Below are 26,431 nucleotides of genomic sequence, written 5' to 3'. Positions count from 1 at the left end.
AACAAGTAGTTGTACTTTCAAGTTCCTTCATCATTAAGGATTTGAGTGGAGGAGAAATTGGGAAGTCAGCAGTACAAATGAAAAAAGAGAATCACATTAGCCTAACGAGGTTTGACTATAGATTATCAAATTTATTTTAAAAAATCTGTTTTAAGTAAAGTTTGGCTTGAAAATAAAAATATATTTGGACATACATTTTCAAAATATATTTCCCAAATTTATTTTGAAAAAATATGTGTATTATTAGGAATTTAGCTGGTTTTAGGATTTGGGATTTTGCCAAAATATAGATAAAATCTATGGCCAAACATGTATTTACCAAATAAAAACTAAATTTATTTTGGCAAAATCTATGGTGAAACGGGTTCTAATTTAAAGGGAGAAAATGAAAGTTGAAAGGACTATGGTGACTGAACTTTCTTTAATTATGGGTGTTAATTACAATTCGGTAGAATCATCGAAATTAGAAAATAAACAGTAAATGAAAACTCCAGCTTTTCGGAAGCAAAATGCTTTCATTTAATTGGAAGTTTGTAAAATAGAAAGATGGGTCTTTTCCTCTTCAAAAGTCTTCTGAAGTACAATCTCTGTTCCTATCTCTGATCATAGAAACTCATTTCAAGTAACTTGAAAGAACTCCAGCGGAGGAAATTGTTACAAAAGGAAAGCTAAACTAAAGGAAATTAAATTTCCCAAAATGGGTTTTCTCACAAGTACGCTTCACTTGATCGATTTCCTCGCGTGGTAAAATCTATTTTCTTTCTTACATTCTTGTTTTCTGAAGTAGTAGTAAAGAGGAAGGCAAAAATGGTCAAGGTTTTAGCTTTCGTAGCTTGCAGATTAGTTACTTCGTCTCTTTGCTGATCACTTTTCTTTTACTTTTCAAGTACGTATATATATATGTGGTTGTGTATTTTTACTCCCTTGTTTTCTTGCTCTGTAATTTGCAGGCCGGTACTTGCTCTTGGGTATCCTCTGTAAGTGTAGAGAACTCCCCATTTCTCCATATATGGAAAAAGTATATAAAGTACAATGTGATCCTAAAATTCAATATACGGACATATGCCCTTTTTCCCAACTTTTATTTCATATCACTTGTTTCAATTTTTGTTAATTTTTACCATTACCTTATGTCGCCCACTTCTACTCCTGACCAATTTAAAATCTAGTTTGTAGATAATATTTTCCATATGAAACAATTTTCTCCATGCCAAATGCGCGCTAGCCCATATCAGAGCTTCTACTATTGAAGAATGCTTTGATTGTCCACCTGGTGTAGTATATTTCTGTTGCTGATAACGTCGTTTGCCAATCCTTTTGTGGAACCGCAGATGTGCTTCAATCCGAGCGATTGAGACTGGCTCCAAGTATCACATGAGGAAGCTAGTCATATATTGGACCATCTTTTCCTTTATTTCTCTGTTCGACGACCTTTTTGAGAAACTTATCCAATGGTAATGATATGTTTGGTAATGATATTGTTTGTGTTTCTTAAATTCCCTTGGTGAGCAGTTTCGGATTTCAAGAGCTAGAGAGTTTTTTTCAAGCATTTCAAGAAACATATGTGGTTGAACATGAGAAACTACTCCTGCTGCATGTACTAATGTCTTTCCATTTACTCTTGACTGGCAGGGTTCCTCTGTGGCCATATATAAAATTACTTACCATATGTTGGTTGGTAATACCTCAGTTTAACGGCGCGTGTTATTTTTATCAAAATCTTATTCATCCATGTTTGTCGGTGAATGTTATCACGCAGTTTTATGATGTTTACCAACGCCTTGTATGTTTGTGCTTGTCTGTCAACCGTCAAACTGTCACTGAGTGGTTTAACAAGCCAATGGAGGAACCCTATGAATCACTTGTGTCTCTGGCAAAGGAAGAAAATAGATCTGATGCTCCGGACAAACTTATCTCAAACAAGGTACGTCACATGTTACTTTAGCATGTAGCACCCAGTTTATGTGAGAATTAAGGCTGCTAATTCATTAAGTTAGATTCCCATCGTTGAAGCAAATGTATGACTACTTATTCCACTGGATTCTATTGGTTCTTTTTAAACAAGTAAATTCATCATGGTCTCTTATTTGCAGTCCAAGTATTATAGTTTGAATCATCATGCAGAAGAAATCAAGTCTACTGATAATAGTGATGAAGTAGGAATGCTCAACCCCAACCAGGTCACTCATCTCTTTTTCCTGGCTTTTTCTACTGTACTGAATGAAACAGTCGTCAACTTCTTGTTTATTGGTGTTTTCACTCCCTAATGAATTGACAAGTTGCATTAGTAGGTTGAGTAAAAAACTACAAATTGAGTTGTTTGCACGCACACATAAAATACACACATCATATAGACATTTTGCTTATTTCCAGCTAATTCATGAATGCTTCATTTGCATAGACACAGTGTACCTTCCAACCCATAAGCTAATGTATGTTTCATTATGCAGCTACCAGTTTTCTCAAATAAAGCATCAACGAATGAATTTTCCTCTTGCGAACTAATTCTTTTGTAGTGAAAATCATTGTCTCTTCTCATGCTTTCATTCCTTAAAATCTCCTAAATAATAATCATTGTGCCCCTAAACAGAGGGGTGGTCCTGTTTGGGCAGATATCAAAGTGATGAAGCACAGGGCAAAACATGAAGCAGCTGAGCCCAAACAGGTTATATTTCTTAGCCCTTATATATATTCCTTAGTTAATATTATGTCTTCACAAGTATTGCTCTTGGCCTCATGCAATCATTGAGCAAACAATAGATGAAATATTAAACAAGCTGTTAATGATGACAAGAGGATAGCTTGATGTTCCCATGATAAAGCTAATCTGGGAAAGATGGCAATTAATAATGCACACTGAGATCCTGTTTAATTGGTGCACTGTGTAAAATTAATCCTGTTTTAGTTTGCATTAGATTCAATTATCTGGTATGGTCTCGAGCCTCTGTTTCTCCTGTAAATATTTGAAGCCATTAGAAAAGGGAGAGCATTGAAGCTCTTACTTTTTTTTAAAACATCAGTCCCACTTTTTTTTTTTTGGTAATTAGAGATTTTATGTTTACCAGGGAAATAAGTAACAGTTCAAAAACCCATAAGTTGGACAGGACCCAACTTTTACATCATCCTGCATGCCTAAATCTTCTAACTTCCCCTCTTCCCAGTACACCTTGTGATTACACAGTTCCTATGTAATAGTTCATAGTCCTAAGCTTTCCAGATATCTTTTTGTTCCCAGCTCCTCTATAGTGGACATCTTGCACAATCAGCCTGCATATCGCTGCTGAAGTCCTCTGCACTCCTTGGAAAATTCTACAGTTCCTTTCTTGCCAAAAATGGTAGACACAACAAGCCAATATAAGTCTATAAACCTGATCCTTGCTGTTCTTGCCATTAGCAAACTTTGTTGCCCAATTTAGTTCCTCTTGCCACCCCTGGTGTCCTCTGTATCTCCTGCCAGATCAATAGTTTGGACCAAATAGAGGCAGAGTATGGACACTGGAAGAAAAGATGTGCAATACTTTCATCTGTTTCATCACAGAGCATTCAAGCCTGATTGCTATTTATTCCCCATTTTGCTAGCCTATCCCTTGTATATAATTTGCATTGAGCAGCAAATCTTAAAGTGAATATCCATTTAGGACATTCCAAGTTGTTACACACCATTCTCCTCCAAGGTACTTTAAGGAATATACCTCTCAGTCTGAGGTACATCCTTTTGATAGAAAAACAGTTCATGTTTAGTATATCAATTGCTGCATATCCAGATTTCTCAAAATATGCTTGGGCTTTCAATATCTTCTTTATCATCCATGATGCTTGTGATAGATTAACTTCCCATAACATCTTCCCCTTTATATAATAGGTATGAGTCCATTGGATTCATAGCTTGTCCTTTTTGTGGCAGAGATTCCAGTAATGCTTACTGATAGCTGCTTTGTTCCATACCCCAATATCCACTATATTTAATCCTCCAGCTGACTGTGGCCAACAAATATTATGCCAGGCTAAAGGTTCCTTTTATGAGCTTTCTGATGTTCCAGTCCATAAAAACTGTTTGCATAATGTTCCAATCATGCGTAGAAGCTTCTTGGGCAGCATAAAGATCTATGCCCAGAAGGTTTGAATGGAGAAAAGCACACTTTTAGTGAGTTATGTTCTACCTGCATAGGATATGAGTCTTGCAGTCCATGATGTTATCCTTCCCGTTATTTTTTCTAGCTATGGTTGGCATTGTGTAGCTGTCAGTCTCTTGGTGTTGGATGGGACTCCTAGATACCTGACAGGTAGCTCTCCCTTTTCAAATCCCAGGTTCTCAAGAATCTCTTGTTGTACGTTATCATGTACTCCACCAAAGAAAACAAAACTTTTTCTCTTATTCACTTTCAGTCCTGAAGCTTTAGAGAACTGCAGGAAGCATTCATACATGATCTTTACTGAAGTTGAATCACCTCTACAAAATAAGAGAAGATCGTCTGCAAAGCTTAGTTGCATAATATGCATTTTTTCACATCTCGGATGATAATTGAAATCAGGAATCTGCTGCAATTTCTTCCGGCTTCTTGTAAAATACTCCATGGCTAGGACAAAAAGAAATGGGGATAGGGGATCCCCCTGTCTCAATCCTCTCCTGGTTTCAAATGGTTTTGTTGGACTGCCATTGATAAGTATGGAGTAAGTGACACTTTGGATGCATTGCATAATCCATTTCACATATTTATCAGGAAATGCCAAACCAACCAGAACTTATTCCAAGAATATCCACTCTAACGAGTCATAGGCCTTCTACATGTCAAGTTTCATCATACATCTTGGCGACAACCCTTTCCTCCTATAGCTATCCCTTTACCAGCTCATGACTGAGAATAATATTGTCCGTTATGACCCTACCTGGTACAAAGGCAGACTGACTATTATCAACTAGCCTGTCCATAACTACCTGTAATCGTTTGGTTAATATTTTGGATATGATCTTGAACAATGTGGTGCAACAAGAGATAGGTCTGTATTCTTTGACAGAGGAAGGATTTTTGACTTTTGGTGTAAGAGTTACTGCTGTACAATTCACTGGAGGGAACATATCAGTAGTATCAAAGAAATCCAGGCCTGCATCTGTGATCTCTTCCCCAATAACAGGCTAGGCTTTCTTGAAAAAGTATGCATTCAATCCGTCCACACCTGGTGCCTTCATATCATCAATATCTTTCAAGGCTTCGTATACTTCCTCTCTTTTCACTGGTTGTATCAATCCCCTTTGTTGCTCCATATTTAAGACCGGTCCTTCTTTCAGTATAGTAGGATCAATAGCAGGGGTTGCAGTAGCAGCTCTTCCCCATAGTTCTCTGTAATGACCAGTTACCTCCTCTGTAATTTCATTGTCAGTTTGCAGTAAAATACCATGTGAGTTGATAATGTTTCTGATGTGGTTTTGGGCACGTCTGTTCTTCATATTAGCAAAGAAGTAGGCTGAGTTAGAATCTCCTAGTGTCAACCATTGGATCCTAGACTTTTGCCTATATATACTTTCCTCAATCATGCTCCATTTCTCCGGTTGTTCTTTCAATTCCTTCTCTTCTTGTATGAGACTTGACTGCTGAATATTGTTACCCATCTGCACATGTATTTCTTGCAATTGTCTTCAAATATTCTTCAGTCTGCCATCACCTTTGAATTGTCTGGTGTTCAAATGCTTCAGCTGATATTTGACAGTTTTCAACTTATTCCATAACTTCTCCAAATACCCCTGCTCCCTTGTTCTCTTCCAGCAGTTCTCTATTAATGGTAGGAACTCTGAACTTTCTGCCAAGCAATTAATTTTTTTTGAATGGTTTAGCTCTTTTACTTGGTTGCTTACCAAACTTTATCCATAATGGAGAGTGATCCGAGAAGTGTGGCTCCATCACCAGTGCCCGTGTTGTTGGTAGCATAGTGACCCAAACAGTTGGATAAAGCCCTGTCAATTCTACTATATACATGGTTGTTAGTCCATGTATATTCTCTCCCAACTGTTACCAATTCAGTCAGCCCACAATCAAACTTACACTCCTTAAAGTCCCTTGTTTCTATGTCTTGTTCCGGTGCCCCATTTTGCCTATCTTCCATAGTTAATATAGAGTTGTAGTCTCCCATTGCTAGCCAAGGTCCCTGAATTATTTGCGTGAGGCCTCTGAACTTATCCCATAAACTCCTCTTGTCTTGTATAGTATGCAATCCATAGACAGCAGTAAGCCGAAACTCTAATTTCAAAGTGTATATTCTGACTTACCCATGTATATATTGAGGGCATGCGTCCAGCATATGAAAGTCAACTATACTTGGATTCCAGATTATCCATATTCTCCCTTTGCAGGTGCTGCTCATATTTGACACCCAACTCCATCCTGGAACTATTTTTTTATTTATTATTTTCCCAGCTTTTTGGTCATCCATCCTATGCTCAAGAATAGCAATTAGTCCCAGCTTATTCTCCTTTATAAACTCTTTTAGCTCCTTTTGTTGGTAAGTTTTATTCAAATCTCTCACATTCCATGTAACTATCATTGTAGAATAGAGTGGAAATTTGAGTCCTTCACTCCTGTTACTACTTTGTCCTCTATCATAGCCAGACCATCCCTGCATAGTTTGGAGATCCCTATGCTCCAGAAGGTTAAATCCATTCTGTGTATCAATATTATTCTCCTCACTTGGTATTAGTTTGCTTGGCTTTGCAGCAGACTTTCCTCTAACTTCTGTCCACTTATCAACTGAAACTTGTTGCTGGGGCTCAGTAAAATTTACAACTTCAGCAGCCTTTATAGGTTCATGGGCTCAACAATCTTTACTGGTTTAATAGGTGCCCCCTTTGCCATAGTACTCTCATTTTTCCTCCAAGCCTGTTTCATTTTCTGGTTTTTGCTTTTGTCTGGCTGTGGATTCCCTTTCTGAATACTCACAGGTTTACAGCTGTGTCCTATCTCATGACATTTCGTACAGAATTCTAGCTCCCAATCATATTTTACTTGTTGCTCAAATACATTTCCTTTTGGATCCTGCACTTTCACACTCTTAGGCAATGGACGTGTAATGTCCATTTCAATCAGCAATCTAGCATAGGATATCCGAGCTATGCAAGTTGTACAATCATCAGCAAATAGTGGATTTCCTTAAGCTACTTCCAATTTACTGAGGGTTCTCATACTCCAGCAGCTTAGCGGCAGATTTGGTAATCTAATCCATACTGGTATAGTACCAGTACTTCATCATACAAGTTGAAATCTTGGTTCCATAACCTCAGGATCACAGGTCTATTCTTAGTAGTATGAGGCTCTGAAAACATTACCTCATCTCTTTCCTCCATGCTGCTAAAGCTGATGACAAAGTAGTCCTCCTGATGATAGTAAATCTGTGGCTTTTGTTCGAACTTCCATTGTGAGTTGAGAAACCTTTCTACAGCTCCAATGGATGGTGAATTTCCAGTTACATAGAGGATTATCGCTGTCCTCCACTTCTCACTTTCCCCGTCTAATTCTTCTTGATCCAACTGAACTATCTTGATCCAACTGAACTATCTTCTCACCCTCTACTATCAATGGGGCTATATTTTGCAAATTCATGCCCCTAGATGCCAATTTGTTCTCAGTAACCACAGTTACCCATGGGTTCCCTTTTGTGTTTCATCCTTGTCACCCATAGGTCTGTTTATTGCCCTTTGTGCTCCAATTGGTTCTACCATCATCTCATTAGGCATAGAGAGTTTCCTCTGGGTGCTCGTAGCTTCGCTACTTTGTACCACTGGAGATTTAATTGTGGGAATCTGTGTTCCCAAGCTCGTAGCTAGGGTTCCACCATGAATACCCATTTTCCGTCCCTCTGCTGTCCCGTGGCTACTCTTGTTGTTTGATCCAGAAATTCCAACCATTTGCATCGAATTCATTTGCTCTTTGCCCTTTGATTGATTCTTCTGCTCACAGATCGTCGCCCTTGGTGTATGCTTCTCCTCACTTTCAGAGTTTTCCTTCGGTGATTGCTCGTTGCTCACTCCAATTTTCCGATTGGTCCCAATTTTGAGTTCCACGATCGGAAGCTTATTCGTGTTCCTCTTAGGTCTTCCTTTGCCTCCCATGGCCGATAGATGCGTACGTTATTAATCCACCCTAACATGCGCGGAGAGCAAAGAGAGAGATAATATCATCCTTCATCAGTACCACTGTTATTCTAGCCTAGTACTCCCTCTGTTACATTTTGTTTGGCGGCTTAGACTTGGGAGTGCAATGGTCAAACTACTTAATTTTAAGTGTGATTAGACATATATTCTTCAAATGTTTTAAAATAAAATTTACATATGTGAAAACTATGTAGAAAGTATTGTAAGTCACAATAGTTAAACTTAAAAGTATTATAAAATTGTAAGTCATAGGCTCCCCAAATATTAATAGTGCCACATTAAATGGAACAGAAGGAGTATTTGTTTTTCTATATCAAGCAAAAGTAATCAGTATGCAGGAGATTAAAATGTCCCATCGAATTGCAGGTTAAAAGGGTGAAGGAAAGTCTAATTCAGATTGAGAGGAAAACGATAGGAATGCAGGTCAAGAAAACAGCAGTTCCAGAAGATGCTGTAGAGATTAAACTTTCAGAGAACATTTCTTCGAAGCAAGTTGAGACAGAGTGGAGTTGTGCAGTATGCCAAGTGACAACAAAATCGGAGCATGACTTGAAGTCCCATCTTAACGGAAGGAACCATGGGGCAATGTGTGAAGGGCTGAAAACTTGCAAGCAGACCACCAAAAATGAAGGCAACCCACCTGTTGCATCAAACAAGTCAAATCAGCTTAAACAGGAGGAAGTAAAACATGCAGCTGCAGCACGATCAGAGCATAATAGTACTAATCTAAAATTGAAAGAAAAGGTCGACCTAGCAGCTGCTGGTCAGCAACTGATGAGTGCTGATGTTGCTGTTCATAATTCGACACTGTGGTGTGGTATTTGTAACAAGAGGTGCTCTGACGAGACTGCTATGGCAGCACATCTTAACGGGAGAAAGCATATGGCCAAACTCCAAAAAACAATGAGTTCGAAGGCTGTGGCAGAGAGGAATCTTGAAGAGAAAGGATCTGATGTTTCCGAGAAACTTGTTACAAACAAGGTATGTCTGATGTTACTTCAGCAAGGTGTAGCCACTTCATCAGAAAATTGGATGCTCACTTATTTTCAGCTAGTTAGATGATAATTGAGACTACTATTCTATTTCAGTCACTAAATGTCAGATTCCATGTTAGATTCTTACCATTGCGGATGTGCAAATATATGACTACATATTCCACTGGTATTTTTGTTGTTGTTGTTGTAAATTAAGGTAATTATTCCACTGGAAATATAGCAACTTTGTAATAAAGCAGGAAAGGTCACCACCAACCAGGTTCCTCAGTTGTTATTCGTAGCTCCACGTACTGTATGAAACTGTCGTTAACTTCTCAACTTAGTAAGAAAGCATTAAAAAATCTGAATTGTCCTTAGTTAACAGTGAAATTAAATCTTTTCCTTATTTAATTTTTTATATTTTTGGTAACGGTGGTGTCCGGGCCAGCTTGCAAGAACCTCGAATATTCCACCGGGTACCTGCTATCTGCCACCAGCATAGGTACCGGGTAACTTTGCCCACATAGATAGGAAGAAATCACTTCCAGTATTTTTGGTCTGTACCAGGATTTGAACCTTGGTGTCCAAGGTTTGCACCCACTTAATTGACCCCTAGGCTACATCCTTGGGTACCATTCTTTTCCTTAATTCTCTTGTAGATTCTTTTTGAAGTTTGCATTCGATATCTTAGTATTATCTTGAGCCTCTGTTTAATTCTCATGAGAATTTAAGAAGCCTATTGGAAAAATGGAGAGAACTGAAGCTCTTAAGTTTTTGTTTTTTTTCTATAATCAAGCAAAATCAATCAGTATGCCAGTTATTAAATTGTCCAGTGGACCTACAGGTTAAACATTTGAAGGCAAATGTAATTGGGATTGAGAGTAATACGAAAGGACTGCTAGAAAGGCCAAAGCAACTGAAGAGTGGTGACGTTGCTGTTCATAATTCTACACTGTGGTGTGGTACTTGTAACAAGAGGTGCTCTGGATTTGATGTCCCTGAGAAACTTATTGCAAACAAGGTATGTCTGATGTTACTTCAGCAAGGAGTAGCCACTTCTTTGGCAAATTGGGTGCCACTTATTTTCAGCTAGTTACATGAGAGTTGAGACTTCTATTTTGTTTCAGTCGCCAAATGTTAGATTCTTACCATTATGTACGTGCAAATGTATGACTGCATGTTCCACTGCATAATGCATATATATAAATATATATTTGGTTGATAAATTAAGGTAATTATTCCACTGGACAATGTAGCAACTTTGAACTCGACTATTCATTCCTTTCAATGCTCATCATCAGTGTATGTATCATGATCTCTTATTGCAGTCCAAGTATTATAGTTTGGATCATCACGCGGAAGAGAATCGAGACTACTGATCCTAGCGATAAAGCAGGAATGCTCACCGCTAACCAGCTGCCACAGCTATTTTTCCTAATTCCCTGTACTGTATGAAACTGTCGTTAACTTCTTATGCTGCTGCTTTATTGGCGTTTTCACACCATAATAAATCTGAAAATTACATTGGCAGTTGGGTACTAATTATTGAATGGTTTTCATAAAGTAATGAAATCATGCACTAATTACTATTTATAGCAAATTCATGAATTCGCTTCTTCTGCATAGACAAAATGTACCTTCCGACCCATAAAATATTGTATATACACGAGTAATAGGTTGCATTGTGCAGCTATCAGCTGTCTCAAATAAAGCATAAAACAATTATGAATTTCCCTTAGTAATTAACTGCGAAAACCTCACTCAGTGATTTTGTCTATGAGATTTGAATCCTAGTCTCCAACGTGTGCACCCACTTTATTAACCACTAAGCCACATAATTGGGTGCCGTTCTCTTCCTTATTCTTTCGTTGTGAAAATCTTTTCATCCACGCACATGCTTTCATTTCTTGATAACATTCATAGTGCCCCTAAACAGACTGAGTGTGAAGATGGTGGTCCTGTTTGGGAAGATATCAAAGCAATAGAACAAATGACAAAACATGAAGCAGCTGATGAGCCAAGACAGGTTATATTTTTAACACTAGAATTTCGTTGGTTGTTTTTTTGGAATATTATATGTTCACAAGTATTATCTGGAGTCTGGATGCAATTGCTCAGCAAACAATGGATGAATACATTAAGCAAACAAGCTGTCTAGTGATTGATGAGGAGAGCTTGATGCTTTCATGATAAAAGCTTACTAGCTGTTAGTGATACTTTTAGTGGTCAAGCTAGGAAGCGTTCACGATGAAACTTAATTGAATATAAGAAACCATTGATAAATTAAGAGCTTTTCTTGTAAACATCACTACCACCATTATTCTAGCCTAGTATTTGTTTTTTCTTTGTTCTATAACCAAGCAAAAGTTCAGTATGCCAGTTATTAATTTTTTCCGTGGACCTGCAGGTTAAAAGTTTGAAGGTAAATCTAATTCAGATTGCGAATAATACGACAGGGTTGCTAGTCAAGGAAACGGCTATTCCAGAAGAGAGTAAACTCCGAGAGACTATTTCTTCAAAGGAAGTTGAGACAGAGTGGGCTTGTGCAGTATGCCAATTGACAACCACCTCGGAGCATCACTTGAACTCCAGTCTTCGCAGAAGGAGACGCAGGGAAAAGTCTAAAGCGCTGAAAACTGGCATGCACATGGCCAAGAGCGAAGGAGACCTGCCTGTTGCAACAATAGAACAAATGGCAAAACATGAAGCAGCTGAGCCAAACCAGGTTATATTTTTAACACTAGAATTTCGTTGGTTGTTTTTTTGGAATATTATGTGTTCACAAGTATTATCTGGAGTCTGGATGCAATTGCTCAGCAAACAATGGATGAATACATTAAGCAAACAAGCTGTCTAGTGATTGATGAGGAGAGCTTGATGCTTTCATGATAAAAGCTTACTAGCTGTTAGTGATACTTTTAGTGGTCAAGCTAGGAAGAGTTCACGATGAAGCTTAATTGAATATAAGAAACCATTGATAAATTAAGAGCTTTTCTTGTAAACATCACTACCACCATTATTCTAGCCTAGTATTTGTTTTTTCTTTGTTCTATAACCAAGCAAAAGTTCAGTATGCCAGTTATTAATTTTTTCCGTGGACCTGCAGGTTAAAAGTTTGAAGGTAAATCTAATTCAGATTGCGAATAATACGACAGGGTTGCTAGTCAAGGAAACGGCTATTCCAGAAGAGAGTAAACTCCGAGAGACTATTTCTTCAAAGGAAGTTGAGACAGAGTGGGCTAGTGCAGTATGCCAATTGACAACCACCTCGGAGCATCACTTGAACTCCAGTCTTCGAAGAAGGAGACGCAGGGAAAAGTCTAAAGCGCGGAAAACTTGCATGCACATGGCCAAGAGCGAAGGAGACCTGCCTGTTGCAACAAAAAATTAAAAGCAGGAGCTAGTAAAACATGCAGCTGCAGTTCCATCAGTGCACAGTAGTACTGAAATATTGGTGTCCAGTTCATGAACTCAGTTTGAGAATATGATGGAATTAGCTCACGAAGTTACGGAAAGAGAAGTGAAATAGAAGATATTGATAGAGAAGAAATTGGTGTATTTTGATGTATGCATTCCATATCTGTTTAACATGTATTTTCACTCAATGAAATCTACAATTGTAATTCAGGTGTTCCTAGTTTTAGTTGCATATTTTGCTAAAGTCATGTAATCGTAAAGGGAGACCTGGAATTGTTATTTTGCTAGTTGTAGCTGTAGGTGTTGGATCTGGAATTTTGATAACAAATTAACGATACACAACTTATTTGACAATATTAACTTGTGGCAGCTTAAATGTAATTTTCAGCTCAAGGTTGATGCCTTTTCGGCGATTTTCATTTTATGGACAATGTTAGGACAGTTTCTGCATGTTTTTGTTACAAATTTAGCTTCACAACTTGCAATAGACCTTTATTTTGATGACCAATCATGATACTAACTCTCATTTGTCACCAAAGATGTAGTGGGATGCATGAGATTCTTCGCCCTTAACGAAAGGTTTCGGATTCGAGCTCTCGAATGGAGAAATTTTGTTTGACGATCCAATCTATCATTTCGAGTTTTAGCACCTTGCTCCTTGATTTGAGACTTTCCGTGGGTTCATTTGGTATCTTATTGTGGGTATAGATGGTTTTAGTCACGGAGGGTTCGAGAAGGATTAGAATGCTATCTTGCTATTTGGAAAGAAACTCACTATACGCTAAATCTCTACTCTTCTATAAAAAAAAAGATCAACCTAACTTTACGCCACAAATTAAGGATGGCAAGTGGGCTAGTCCGGGACCGCGGTTCAAACGGACTAAGTGGGCCGGGACCGGGACTGGTAGAACCGATATATGTGGGCCTGGGCCGGTCTCGTGGGCCGGTTCTTGGCTTTGGAACCGGTAGGACCGGGACCGTTTGGCCTGCCTTTGGTGGGCCAAACGGTAACGGTAATTCTTTTTTAAAAAAAACTAGCCATTTGGAAAATTTAACAAACAGCCGTTGAGTTGTCAAAAATAGCCGTTGGCTATTTAGAAAATAGCCATTTAATCCCCCAACTTTGTTTTAACCCCAAACTTTTTATAATTACACCTTTTCCTTATTTTCAACTATAAATACCCCACATTCTTTCATTTTTCTTACAAAATCAATATCAATCTATCACAATCTCTCTCTAAGTTTCTCCTATAATTGCTAATATTGCTTACTTTATTCCAAAAAATAGTTCAAAAATATTGAGGTTGTGTTACAATTTGTGAAAAAATTGTGAAGTTGGTGAATTGAAGTATTCAAGTCTTCAACGATAATCAATTTTCAACAAGTTGTTCGTCAATTCGGTAAACTCGTTCCAACTTTTAAGTCTTAATATTATAGTTTTTGTTTGTTTTATTTATTTGCTATTATTTGATTAATTAAGATGGCTTCCTTAAAAAATTATTTTTCTAAAAATAAGAATAAGGGAAAATCCAAGAGTGACGAATCTAATGGTCATGTTGTTCCTCCTCCCCTGCCCCCCGAACCAAACCCCATATTCGTCCTACACCTGCTATTCTTGATAGCGATACTAGTTTATTACAATTTACCGAGAGTCAATTTTGCCATAATATAGCACCCGGTGAATAATTAGACCATGAATTAATGAATGCTCTTTATTCTAATAATTATAATCCTATTGATGAAAATGATAATGAGGAAATTGATCTTGATGAAACTCAACCAGATGATGATACACCCACTAGTCCTGCTCCTGATGTTAACCCAACTAGTGATAACCCTAATAATCCAAATGATGCCACATCTGATACTCATGTTTCTGCCCCTACTTTTCTAGAAAACTTACCAAACGGACGAAAACATCTCATGTTTGGCCATTTTTTACTCAACTAGTTCCAGAAAATAAGGCTAAGTGTAAAACTTGTGGTACAGAGTTAGCAAATATTTTGGGTTGGGGGGGGGGGGGGGGACGGGAACTTTGGCTCGACACATAAAAAAAACACCCTGAAGATAGAGTCAGATATCTTCGTCTGAAAGTTTTGGCCGAGGGGAAAAATGTACCTACTCCTAGTCAGGCTGACCCTAGTACCGGTTCAAATCAATTTCAACCGGGAATTAAAATTTATGATCCAAAAAAAGATCGAGAAGAATTGGCAAAAATGGTAACTGTTATGTGCTTACCCTGTAGTTTTTCTTCTGACCCTTCGTTTGTGCATTATATTAGAAGTTTTTTAATCCTACTTATAAAGGTTTTTCTCGCACAACCGTAAAGAGCGATATTTATAAATATAAGCATGAATATGTACAATATTTTTACTATTTATTTACTCATATAAATTATCGTGTTGCTATTACAACTGATATTGGTAGAAGTGACAATGACTGTGATTACCTTACTGTTACCAGTCATTGGATTGATGAGGATTGGATAATGCAAAAGTGCATAATTACTTATAGAATAATTAATTCACGTCACATATGGCAGTTTATTGCTAACACAATTATGGATATTTGCAGATATTTTTGCATTAGTTGTGGGTAATGGTATGAGAATTTTAAATATTAAAATTGAAAAGGTTAAATCCTTGTATGAAATTAAGAGGTCCTCAATTTTGGTATGAAACTGTTTAGAATGGTTTAGTACGTGAAGATGATGAGTTGTCTCAACTTCTGGAAGCAATAGCCTCAATTAGAATAAATGCTCAAACTATTTATAATGCTTATCAAGTTGCATTAAATCATGCTAGACCAAATGTTCTAACTCCTTCTTCTTTTGATTCTCAATCATCTAAAAGAACTGCAGGAGTAAGAGCACTTAGTGCTTGGGCGGGGTTTAGGGGTTCTCAAGGTTCTAGTAGTAGTAATTTTTCACAACTAAATGAGCTTGAAGTTTATTTATCGCAGGGAATTATGGAAGTGAATCCCGACGGTTTCTTTAATCTTTTGCAATGGTGGAAGGACAAAGAAAAATACTTTTCGGTTCTTTCAAGGATGGTCCGAGATATTTTAACTATTCAAGCTTCAACAGTGGCATCAGAGAGCGCTTTCAGTCAAGCAAGACTTCAACTCGGTGATTATAGAGCGTCTATGAGGGAGAGCTTGGAAAAATCAATACTTTTCAGAGATTGGATCCGTTCGGAAAGAAGAAATTTTGCACTTGCTGAATCACAACCAGAGGAAGACGAAGCTTACGAAGAAATTCTAGCTGAACTTGCGGAAGATGCTGCTTCGCTCGACAATGGAAGCAGCAATTGTCGCGCCCCGTTTGTCTCACGAAAGCGGGCCTCAACACGTGACAACTCCTTTTAAATTTGTAAAAGATTTCTAAAGGAGAAAAGTCGCCACCTAAAGATTTTTAAGGTGCGTTAGGGCACCTATTATGCAGATAACTCTGTTTGACTAGTCAACGCCACCAACGATCGGGTAAAGGCTCAAGTTACCTCAAAGAGAAGGTGTTAGGCACTCCTCGAGGTCCACAACTGTGGGTCCCGGCCAAACTTAAGATTATTTGGATTATGATTAAGCTAGGTGATCAAGTAAACAAAAGAGATTCAGAAGTCAAAGAACTTTATTACAACATGATTAATATAGATCTTAGTGCGAATATAGGGATACAACTATTTAGATCTAATAACAACATATAAAGAGGAGGGGGGTCCTAAATTTTTTTAGCCTAAAGGATCACCCCGTGCAACATAAATAATACTTCGTAACTCCCTCAAGATGGGGTGTTACTCATATTATTCAGCGGGCACAGACTATCATCTTCTACTACCCGATTACTATGTTAAAGTTGCTACCTAAAAGTGTTCTAATTCAATTATAAGTCGTACCTTATGCTTGCACTACCCGTCCCATACCTATGGTCCAGGAGGTATTGGACCTCTATTTTGGGTGGTTCTAGACCTCACTTAGGTTGCTTAGAAATGTCAAAACTATGCGACATACAAAACATATTGGACTTCACATATAGGCAGTCAAGGCTCAAGTTTGCCTCCACACTTAAGCAACAAATGCATGCAAGACAAATTGTATGTTGAGAAGTTCAGAATTAAGAACTTAGATATCTATAGACATGATTTCTATGTGACAAGCCATTAAGGCATGCAAGCAGTTTCAGAAACCAAGTGTCGCCCATAAACAGGATTGTACAGTTGTCGCATATTGATTGTTGAAATTGCAGATTTTCAGTTATTAATCCTGTAGATGTTGCGTCTAAGTGATTTATGTAGGTAAGACAGTGGAATCTATCTGGAGAAACCCTGAATTACTCACGCTTTTGATAGTGGTCTAAGTTAACAATAAACAATGTTGAGAGGGGCATCATTAACAGTTATTAAGGCGAATTGTGGTATCCTATAGGCAGGATCTTTAACGATTAGCACTTGGAACTGATTTTATTGTTATACTTAGTCCTATAGGCATGGTTTCTAGTGAACAGTGCGATATAGTAGCAAATGAAATGATCAAAATCCTATAGGCATGATTTCTAGCAATGCAAATTGAAGGAAAGTTCAACGATATTTATTTCCTATGGGCATGTTTTCTATTAACATGTAGCAACAAGGATAATTGAAGAATTTGAGCTCATGCTTTGCTAGTAGACAAGTAGTGTGAGTGTGTGCTTCTCCTAATAGCATGATTTCTATAGTGTACATAGAGATTGAACGATGCATATAACAAACACATTATTACGTCCTATAAGTATGTTATCTATAAGCATGTTATCTACCCATCGCATGTAAATATTAAAATCTACCCCATTCCCTTTTACTAACAACCCCAATTATTTATACAAAGATTAGTATAGGCCCAATAATGAGTAAAAGTACCAGTGTTACATAACAGTGATAAGAGGCCCACAACAGGCCTAATAAATACCCAGCATTGCCTGGGCCTTCAACAACTCTTACATAGCATACCCAGACCTTCAATAAAGAGCCACATTTAATACATGACTCAGGGATCCACAGAGGGGTCCAGAACCAGTTTACTCAACCATGGCACCAAGTATTGCACCATTTAAATCAGCCAATTCAAGTACACAACACATAACAGGGGGGAAGTAGAGTGAATAGGAAAAACTTGAGATTAAGGGAGTGACTAAGGACCAAGCCCTAGTGTGTCAGAGTTCACAAGGGTCTCAATTGGACCCCGAGCAATGCTCACACTAGGGAGGCCGACAATAGAACCTAGATAGCCTTGGCTTTCAGCTGGCTAAGAATGAGAAGTTCAGAATAACATGAGTAGCAAGTAAGAAGAGTGGATATCGATGGAGGGACATAAGTTAGATGATACACTTATACTTAAAATAGACATAGCCAAGTTGAGCATACAAAGCAGCTAATCGAGCAGATCATAAGACTTTGTTCAGTAGAACTTCAACATTTAGCAAAGTAGCACATAACAAACACATATTGGGAGAGTTAGGGGGAGGAACATGTTTGCAAAGTTTGACAGAAATTAACACTAACAGGTTGAAACTTAAGAATTCCAATTTAGGCTACGTATACATCTTAGCATCATAAGACAAATATGTTAATTTTCATCAGAAGGCAAAGTAGCATTGAAACACATATTATGACAGGCCAAGTAATCACTGAAGGAACAGGGAATCAAGACATACTAGGAGGCATATTAGCAAGAAAACAAGATCATAGTTGAGGCAAAATGGAATGTTTATCTTAAAATCCTAAGTGATGCTAGGGATCAGGATAGCAAGGAAACACGTTTAGAGTAAACCTTAAAGTGATGTTCAATATAGTTGTGGCTAGTACACAAAGAACAGTCAATCAGACATAAGAATCAACACTAAATGATTCATTCAAAGTAGAGAGAGGTTTCCATAGAGTTGTAGCAGTATCCAAAGCAAGGTATGAAAAAATTCTATAACTAACAACATATAGTCACAACAGTCAGATTCATATCAGAATAGGTATGCATTGAAGCTTAAAACTGAAACATATTCAGATGCTAGAGGTACAGAACTGATTCCAGAAGAAAACAAAGAACCAACATAGAAGTGCAGCCGATAATGAAGAACACATACTAGCCTAACACAAACCAAGGACAAAACAGTAAACTATCTCATGCATTCAACTATCATAGGATGACAAAGTAGTATTGAGCATTATCATAATAGTGCAATATCATGGATTCACAACTAAATCATACTCATATAATTCAAACACATATAGGTATGTAGAAGGAAAGAAAGAAAATTAATGTTGCAAGGGTTAAAAGCACTAACTAGTAGCAAAATTATACGAGCAAAATAATAGTAAATAGCTTAATAGCAAGAACCCCAGATCTACGATGCTTCAGAGTTCGCAAGATCCCCGAGAAGGGCTCCGAGCAGTGCTTGCACCGGAGGAGGTCGTTTAATGGCCTTGGCTTTCAGCAGGCCCAGAATTCAACGATTTTAAAAAATACTCGAGTGTAATAGAGTGAGTGAGTAAGTGAAAGAGAAGAATAATGAGAATAATAGTAGTCACTCCGCCCCTCAAAGGGGATTATGGGAGGGGTTTATATAGTAGTAGAAATTGAATAAACAAACAAGGAGAAAATCAGGCAAACCCTAGTGTGACCGGAATCACAGATTGACCGGAGATCTTGTTAAATCGGGCCCGTGTAATCTTGCCATAGACATATATGGACGGAAAACCGTCCCAATATTACTGAATAGGTCCAATCCCTCTTGATTTGGGAGACTGATACTTGCCAAAATCGGGAAAGTACCAAGTAATACTATGTTTATGCAAGTAACAACGATATAATCCCAAAAGGTAAGCAAATCAGTGTATGAATCCATGGATGGATCGGATTAGGAAAAGAACTAGAGGCGACAACTAGGGTTTGTGAAGAGAGGAGAAGGTTCGAGAGGATTTTGAGGCGGCGGACGAGTGAAATAAGGGTTAGGGTTTAGGTGAGGTTAATTTAAAAGGAGGGGATGAATGAGGGCCGTTGATCTTGAAAGATCATCGTCCAAGATTAAAAATTTGAATGGGGCGAGTCGTGGAGATGGGTGCCAATCGGGTTTTAGATTAATGGGTCATTTGGTTTGGGCTGGGGCTATTGGGCTAAGGTATTTGTCCTTTTGGTCCGAAAATTGGCTTAAAAACTTGGGCTAGCTCTTAAGTACACTCAATTTATTAAAAATAATGGCTAGTAAATAAATAAAAAAATATTTTTTATGCACTAAAATGATTTAAAATGATTAGTTAACTAAGTCATTATAAAATAATTTTAAAGGATAATTACTAGATATTTACATATAAGAAAATTAATTTAAAGTTTTAAAAATTATGAAAAATTATATAAAATGCTTGTATAGGTTTGTAAACTAAATAATGATGCAAAAATACTTTTTTGAAAGTATATATATATATATTTTAAAAATATGAAGGCAAAATTAGGTATCAACAACTGCCCATCTTTACCCGAGAATGATGAAAGAGTTGTTGGGTAAAGAATATGATGACCAATTTTGGCCGAATTGAGTGAGGGATGGTGTGATTTGAAAAAATAGGGGCCGATCCCTGGTTCCTGAGTTGCCTACATATCCCTGGTGTTACGGGAATGAGGCCGTGTGCAGTTATGACTCCAACGGTGAATTGAACCGATGGAGTTGTTATAGGAACGGTCGTATGCTTCGGAAAAGGTTCTTTTGGGTAGGACAATATCAGATGAATTTGCGCGAAATCATGAATGTGAATCTGAAATGTTATGGATGTATCTCAAAATGAGTATCTGAATGGTTACCAAGTAAAGGTGGGTAACTGATGGTGGTTGGTTGCATTTGAAATAATTGGAGAATGTGAACATTGAACGGAAACCGGAGCGAAGGTTGCTCCCGTTAGGAGAACGGTTACTTCCTGGATTACCTGCAAAACTTAAAACACGATGCACGCAAGTATATATGGATTACTGCGAGAATTTAAACATGATGCAAATTCCCTTTGGACCATGAAAGTTGTCTTTGGACGGTGAAGATGATATCCTTAGACCATGACGTCCTGGGTCATGAATCATATGATAAGGGATTCGCAGGCCATGAAATGATGTCCTCGGGCCATGAAAATAGTGCCTCTGAACCATGACGCCTTTGAATAAATATGTGCAATACTGAGATATCCTCAGGCCATGGAATGGTGTCTTCCGGCTATGAGGATGATGCCTTCGGACTATGACGCCTTTGGAAAAAGATGGCGATGTTTTAGCCCATGAGATGCAAAGATATGATGCTAGATCGTATGTAAAGCGAAACAGAGCTTAGGCAATGCTTAGCCGCAGGCGAATAGAAGACAGTGCTATGTCTTAAATAGCATAATGGAGATAGTATTTAATCTTGAGGAAAAAGCAGTGCTTAGTCGTGTGCGAGAAGGGGAGGCAGGGCTTAGCCTCATGCAAAATAGGAGACAATGCTTAGTCTCATGCGAAGAAGGCAATGTTTAGCCTTATGCAGTTAAGGAGGCAGGGCTTAGCCTCATGCAAAATAGGAGAAAATGCTTAGTCTCATGCAAAGAAAGGCAGTGCTTAGACTTATGCAGTTAAGGAGGCAGGGCTTAGCCTCATGCAAAATAGGAGACAGTGCTTAGTCTCATGCGAAGAAGGCAATGTTTAGCCTTATGCAGTTAAGGAGACATGGCTTAGCCTCATGCAATAGGAGACAATGCTTAGTCTCATGCAAAGAAAGGCAGTGCTTAGCCTTATGCAGTTAAATAGGCAGGGTTTAGCCTCGTGCAAATAGGAGATAATGCTTAGTCTTATGCAAATAAAGGCAGTGCTTAGCCTTATGCAATTAATAAGGTAGGGCTTAGCCTCATGCAAAATAGGAGACAATACTTAGTCTCATACAAAGAAAGGCAGTACTTAGCCTTATGCAGTTAAGGAGGCAATGCGTAGCCTCATGCAAATAAGAGACAATGCTTAGTTTCATGCAAAGAAAGGCAGTGCTTAGCCTTATGCAATTAAGGAGGCATGGCTTATCCTCATGCAAAATAGGAGACAATGTTTAGTCTCATGCAAAGAAAGGCAGTGCTTATCCTTATGCAATTAAAGAGGCAGGGATTAGCCTCATGCAAAATAGGAGACAATGCTTAGTCTCATGCAAAGAAAGGCAGTGCTTAACCTTATGCAGTTAAGGAGGCAGGGCTTAGCCTCATGCAAAATAGAAGACAATGCTTAGTCTCATGCGAAGAAGAAAATGTTTAGCCTTATGCAGTTAAGGATGTAGGGCTTAGCCTCATGCAAAATAGGAGACAATGCTTAGTCTCATGCAAAGAAAGGCAGTGCTTAGCCTCATGCAGTTAAGGAGGCAGGGCTTAGCCTCGTACAAATAAGAGATAAAGCTTAGTCTCATGCAAAGAAAGGCAGTGCTTAGCCTTATGCAATTAATAAGGTAGGGCTTAGACTCATGAAAAATAGGAGACAATACTTAGTCTCATGCAAATAAAGGCAATGCTTAGCCTTATGCAGTTAAGGAGGTAATGCTTAGCCTCATGCAAAGAATAATAGGCAAGTGGAAAAGTATTTCTTAGCTGAAGATATTTGTGCTAGATAATCTGAAGGCAATGTCTTGATGTATCTGCGAGTATCGATATCCTACATTCAAAGAAATTTTTTGAGTTTTGTGGGGGAAGGTTGGTTCGCGTTTTTGCCTTCTGCCTTGCCTGTGCTCCTGTCTTTAGATCCTATTTAAGTTACCCTGGGTAGCATCCGAATGTTATAGAAATAAAGTATTTGAAAAATATGCATGCATTTGATAAATATAGTTGTTTTAAATATAGTAGTATGCGATATCAATTAAGTTAGATGAACCCATGACTGTGACATATTTGAAAGACATTGCAACCTCTTTGCTTTAGAATTTTGAGGGTCCTCCTCAAAATTCTGCCCCAGTTTAAAAGCAATTCTTTGACTGTTCTGTGTATGACGAAGTTGGCTGGACTTGCTTCAGAATGTTGAGGGTCCTCCTCAAAATTCTGCCCCAGAATCTGACCATGGCAAAAATGAAGATCTTATTGAGATGTGACCGAACCCACAAGGCTGCCTACATATCCCCTCTTAAACGGGAATCAGATCAAGCGTAGTTCAATTACATCGAATGAAGAAATGTAAATAATCTAAACATAGTATCTCTTGACTGCGTCTGAATTGATACGTTTTGGCCAAATTTCTCCGTCCATTTCTGCAAGTATGAGCGCTCCTCCTATTAGTACTCTGTGAACTATGTAGGGCCTTTACCAATTGGGTGAAAATTTCCCTTTGGCTTCATCTTGATGCGGGAATATCCGCTTTAGCACCAACTGCCCTGGTGTGAATTGTCTGGGCCTAACCCTTTTATTGAAAGCTCTGGACATTCTGTTCTGGTAAAGTTGACTGTGACATACTGCGTTCATTCTTTTTCCGTCAATGAGAGCCAGTTGTTCATAACGACTTCGTATCCATTCTGTATCACTGAGTTCATCCTCTTGTATGATTCTCAAAGAAGGAATTTATACTTCGGCGGGAATGACAGCTCAGTACCATAGACCAGCAAATAAGAAGTTGCCTAGTTGATGTGCGAACCGTGGTGCGATATTCAAGTAGGGCAAATGGTAACTTCTCGTGCCATTGTTTGTGATTATGTATCATCTTCCTTAGTATCTTTTTGATGTTCTTATTGGCGGCTTCCACAGCTCCATTCATTTGTGGCATGTATGCTATGGAATTCTTATGATTGATCTTGAAGGTTCCATACATGGATCTCATCAAATCACTGTTAAGGTTGGCGGTGTTGTCAGTGATGGTTGACTCCGGTACCCCGAATCGACAGACAATATGATCCCTAACGAAATCTGCTACGACCTTCTTAGTTACAACCTTGTAAGATGCGGCTTCAACCTATTTTGTGAAATAGTCTATGGCCACTAGAATGAACCTGTGCCCATTTGAAGTGGCAGGTTCGATTGGACTGATGACATCCACCCCCCAAGCAGAGAAAGGCCAAGGTGCACTTGTTGCATTGAGCCCATTGGATGGCACTCGTATCATATCAGCATGTACTTGGCATTGATGACACGTTTGGACATACCTGATGCAGTCTGTTTCCATAGTCATCCAAAAATACCCTGCTCTTAATATCTTCTTAGCTAAAACAAAGCCATTCATGTGTGGTCCGCAAGTTCCGGCATGTATTTCTTCGAGCAATTTGGATGCTTCCTTGGCATCGACACACCGTAATAACCCAGGTCTGGAGTCTTTCTGTACAGAATCCCTCCGCTTTGGAAGAAGTGGTTAGATAATCTTTGGAGTGTGCATTTCTGAGTATGATTTGCGTGCTCCGGGTATTCTCCTTTTGCCAAATATTCTTTGATGTCATGGAACCATGGATTTCCATCAATTTCTTCTTCAACGTGAGCACAATAAGATGGCTGGTTATGAATCCCTACCGGGATAGGGTTGATGAAATTCTTGTCTGGGTGTTGTATCATGGAAGATAGAGTGGCCAATACATCTGCGAACTCATTCTAGATTCTCGGAACATGTTTGAACTCTATCTTTGTGAATCTCTTCATCAATTCTTGTACATAGTACAAATATGGCAGTATTTTGGTATTCTTTGTAGCCCATTCTCCTAGAACCTGATGTACCAAAAGGTCCGAGTCACCATCAATTCCTGAACGTTCATGTCAATGGCCAACTTGAGTCCCAAAATGCAAGCCTCATATTCTGCCATATTGTTGGTACATGGAAACCTGAGTTTTGCAGATACTGGATAGTGTTGACTTGTCTCTGATACTAAAACTGCTCCAATACCCACTCCTTTGAAATTTGCAGCTCCATTGAAGAACATTCTCCAACCATCATAGGTTTCTGTGATATCTTCTCCTACGAATGTTACCTCTTCGTCGGGAAAATACATTTTCAGTGGTTCGTACTCTCCGTCAAAAGGATTTTCTTCCAAATGATCTGCCAACGCTTTCCCCTTGACAGCCTTCTGAGTTACATAGATAATGTCGAACTCACTTAGTAATATCTGCCATTTTGCTAACTTCCCCGTGGGCATGGGTTTCTGGAAGATGTATTTTAACAGATCCATCCTTAATATGAGATATGTGGTGTAGGCACAGAAGTAGTGCCTCAGCTTTTGAGCTATCCATGTCAAAGCACAAAAGTTGCATTCCAACAAAGAATGCAATGCTTCGTAGGGTGTGAATTTCTTGCTCAGATAGCATATGGCATGTTCTTTTCTTCCCGTCTTGTAGTGTTGTCCCAAGACACACCCGAAAGCCCCATCTAGTACAGATAAATAGAGTAGCAGAGGTCTCCAGGTTCCGGTGGGACCAGAATAAGTGGTTTGGATAAATATTCCTTAATCTTGTCAAAGGCTTTCTGGCACTCTTTAGTCCAGCTTGTTGCAGCGTCTTTCTTCAACATTTTGAAAATCGGTTCACAGATGATTGTGCTATGAAACGACTGATATAATTGAGACGCCCTAAGAAACTCATCACATCTTTCTTGTTCTTCGGAGGTGGAAAATTTTGGATAGCCTTGACCTTTGACGGGTCTAGCTCAATTCCTCGGCGGCTGACGATGAACCCTAACAACTTTTCAATAGGGACTCCGAAGGCACATTTTGCAGGATTTAGTTTCAGGTTGTACCTTCGAAGTCGATTAAAGAATTTCCTCAAATCTGCTATATGATCTGTGCTTCTCTTGGATTTGATGATGATGTCATCCACGTACACCTCTATCTCCTTGTGTATTATGTCGTGGAAAATGGTTGTCATGGCCCTCATATAAGTGGCTCCAACATTCTTTAGGCCAAACAACATCATTTTGTAACAATATACTCCTCGAGGTGTAATAAAGGCTATCGTTTCGGCATCTTCTTCATCCATCCAGTTCTGATGATATCCCGCGAAGCAGTCCATAAAGGATTGAAGTTCATGCTTGCCACAATTGTCAATCAGTATGTGTATACTGGGCAAAGGGAAATCATCTTTGGGACTCGCTCTATTTAAATCCCGATAGTAGACACACACTCTGACTTTCCCATCTTTCTTTGGAACCGACACAATGTTAGCCAACCAGGTCGGATATTCAACCACTCTGAGAACCTTGGCTTTGATCTGCTTGGTGACTTCCTCCTTTATTTTCAGACTCATCTGGTTTGAACTTTCTGAGCTTCTGCTTTACAGGCGGACACATAGGGTTGGTAGGTTGTTTACGAGCCACTATGGACGTGCTCAAACCGGTCATATCATCATAGGACGATGCAAAAATATCCTCATACTCTTTTAAGAATCGGATGTATTCTTCCTTCTCTGACGGCGATAGGTGAATACTTACACGAGTTTCCTTGACTGTTTCGGAGTCTCCCAAATTAGTGGTTTCAGTTTCATCCAAATTGGACTTAGGCTTGTTTTCAAAAATTTTCACTTCTCTGACTGTAACACCCCAAATTTTTACTAATAATTGCATTTTTGATTGAGCATCTTTATAATGAGGAAATAATTTTACTTCGCACTTGCTAAACGTGAAATTTACAATACATGAAAATTCCTTACTCTAGGTTGTGTTAATACTGACAAAGAAGTTTCATGGTGTTGCTATGCGTAACACTTAATATTATTTTGATGAATTATTGTTAAATACATTAATTAAGTTTTTGGGCTGTCACTCTTTTGTATTTATCTAATGATATTTAGTAGTTGGGCAGCCATTTGTATTTCATATTTATCCAAAATTCTTAAAGACAACTTTGATTAACTTAGTCTTTCATAAACTCCTCATTTTCATTCTTTCAAGAAAAACAAAAACACCCCTACCCTCTATCCTCCTTATCACATGAAAACTT

The 26,431-nt window shown here is 38.5% G+C and overlaps 1 protein-coding gene across 5 annotated transcripts; it reads left to right on the top strand.

Annotated features, from left to right (window-relative positions):
• The first annotated feature begins 469 nt into the window (after positions 1-469).
• Positions 470-12,887, top strand: LOC104090216 (uncharacterized). Of its 5 annotated transcripts, none has more exons than XM_070188402.1 (11): positions 471-744; positions 951-977; positions 1,332-1,454; positions 1,633-1,924; positions 2,094-2,180; positions 2,591-2,665; positions 8,507-9,121; positions 9,959-10,135; positions 11,051-11,140; positions 11,522-11,839; positions 12,270-12,439. In XM_070188402.1, the coding sequence occupies exons 1-11, from the start codon at positions 698-700 to the stop codon at positions 12,276-12,278; spliced, it is 1,860 nt and encodes a 619-aa protein (XP_070044503.1). In that variant the 5' UTR covers positions 471-697; the 3' UTR covers positions 12,279-12,439. The 5 variants fall into 5 exon arrangements, with proteins under 5 accessions (XP_070044504.1, XP_070044503.1, XP_009593564.1 ...); XM_009595267.4 differs by having other exon boundaries at positions 473-744; positions 12,221-12,887; XM_070188403.1 differs by lacking the exon at positions 12,270-12,439 and having other exon boundaries at positions 470-744; positions 11,571-11,708.
• Positions 12,888-26,431: the final 13,544 nt, after the last annotated feature.

Source organism: Nicotiana tomentosiformis, chromosome 11, assembly GCF_000390325.3.
Source record: "Nicotiana tomentosiformis chromosome 11, ASM39032v3, whole genome shotgun sequence".
Lineage (NCBI taxonomy): Eukaryota > Viridiplantae > Streptophyta > Magnoliopsida > Solanales > Solanaceae > Nicotiana > Nicotiana tomentosiformis.
The sequence above is the reverse complement of the archived record's forward strand: the minus strand, read 5'-3'. Positions and strand labels throughout refer to the sequence as shown.

Bases quoted from the DNA above. Each gene is read 5' to 3' on its own strand.
- LOC104090216 (XM_009595267.4), top strand. From the start codon at position 698: ATGGGTTTTCTCACAAGTACGCTTCACTTGATCGATTTCCTCGCGTG. The intron at 978-1,331 runs GTAAGTGTAGAG...GTGGAACCGCAG, and splicing joins CTTGCTCTTGGGTATCCTCT to ATGTGCTTCAATCCGAGCGA. The intron at 1,925-2,093 runs GTACGTCACATG...TCTTATTTGCAG, and splicing joins ACAAACTTATCTCAAACAAG to TCCAAGTATTATAGTTTGAA.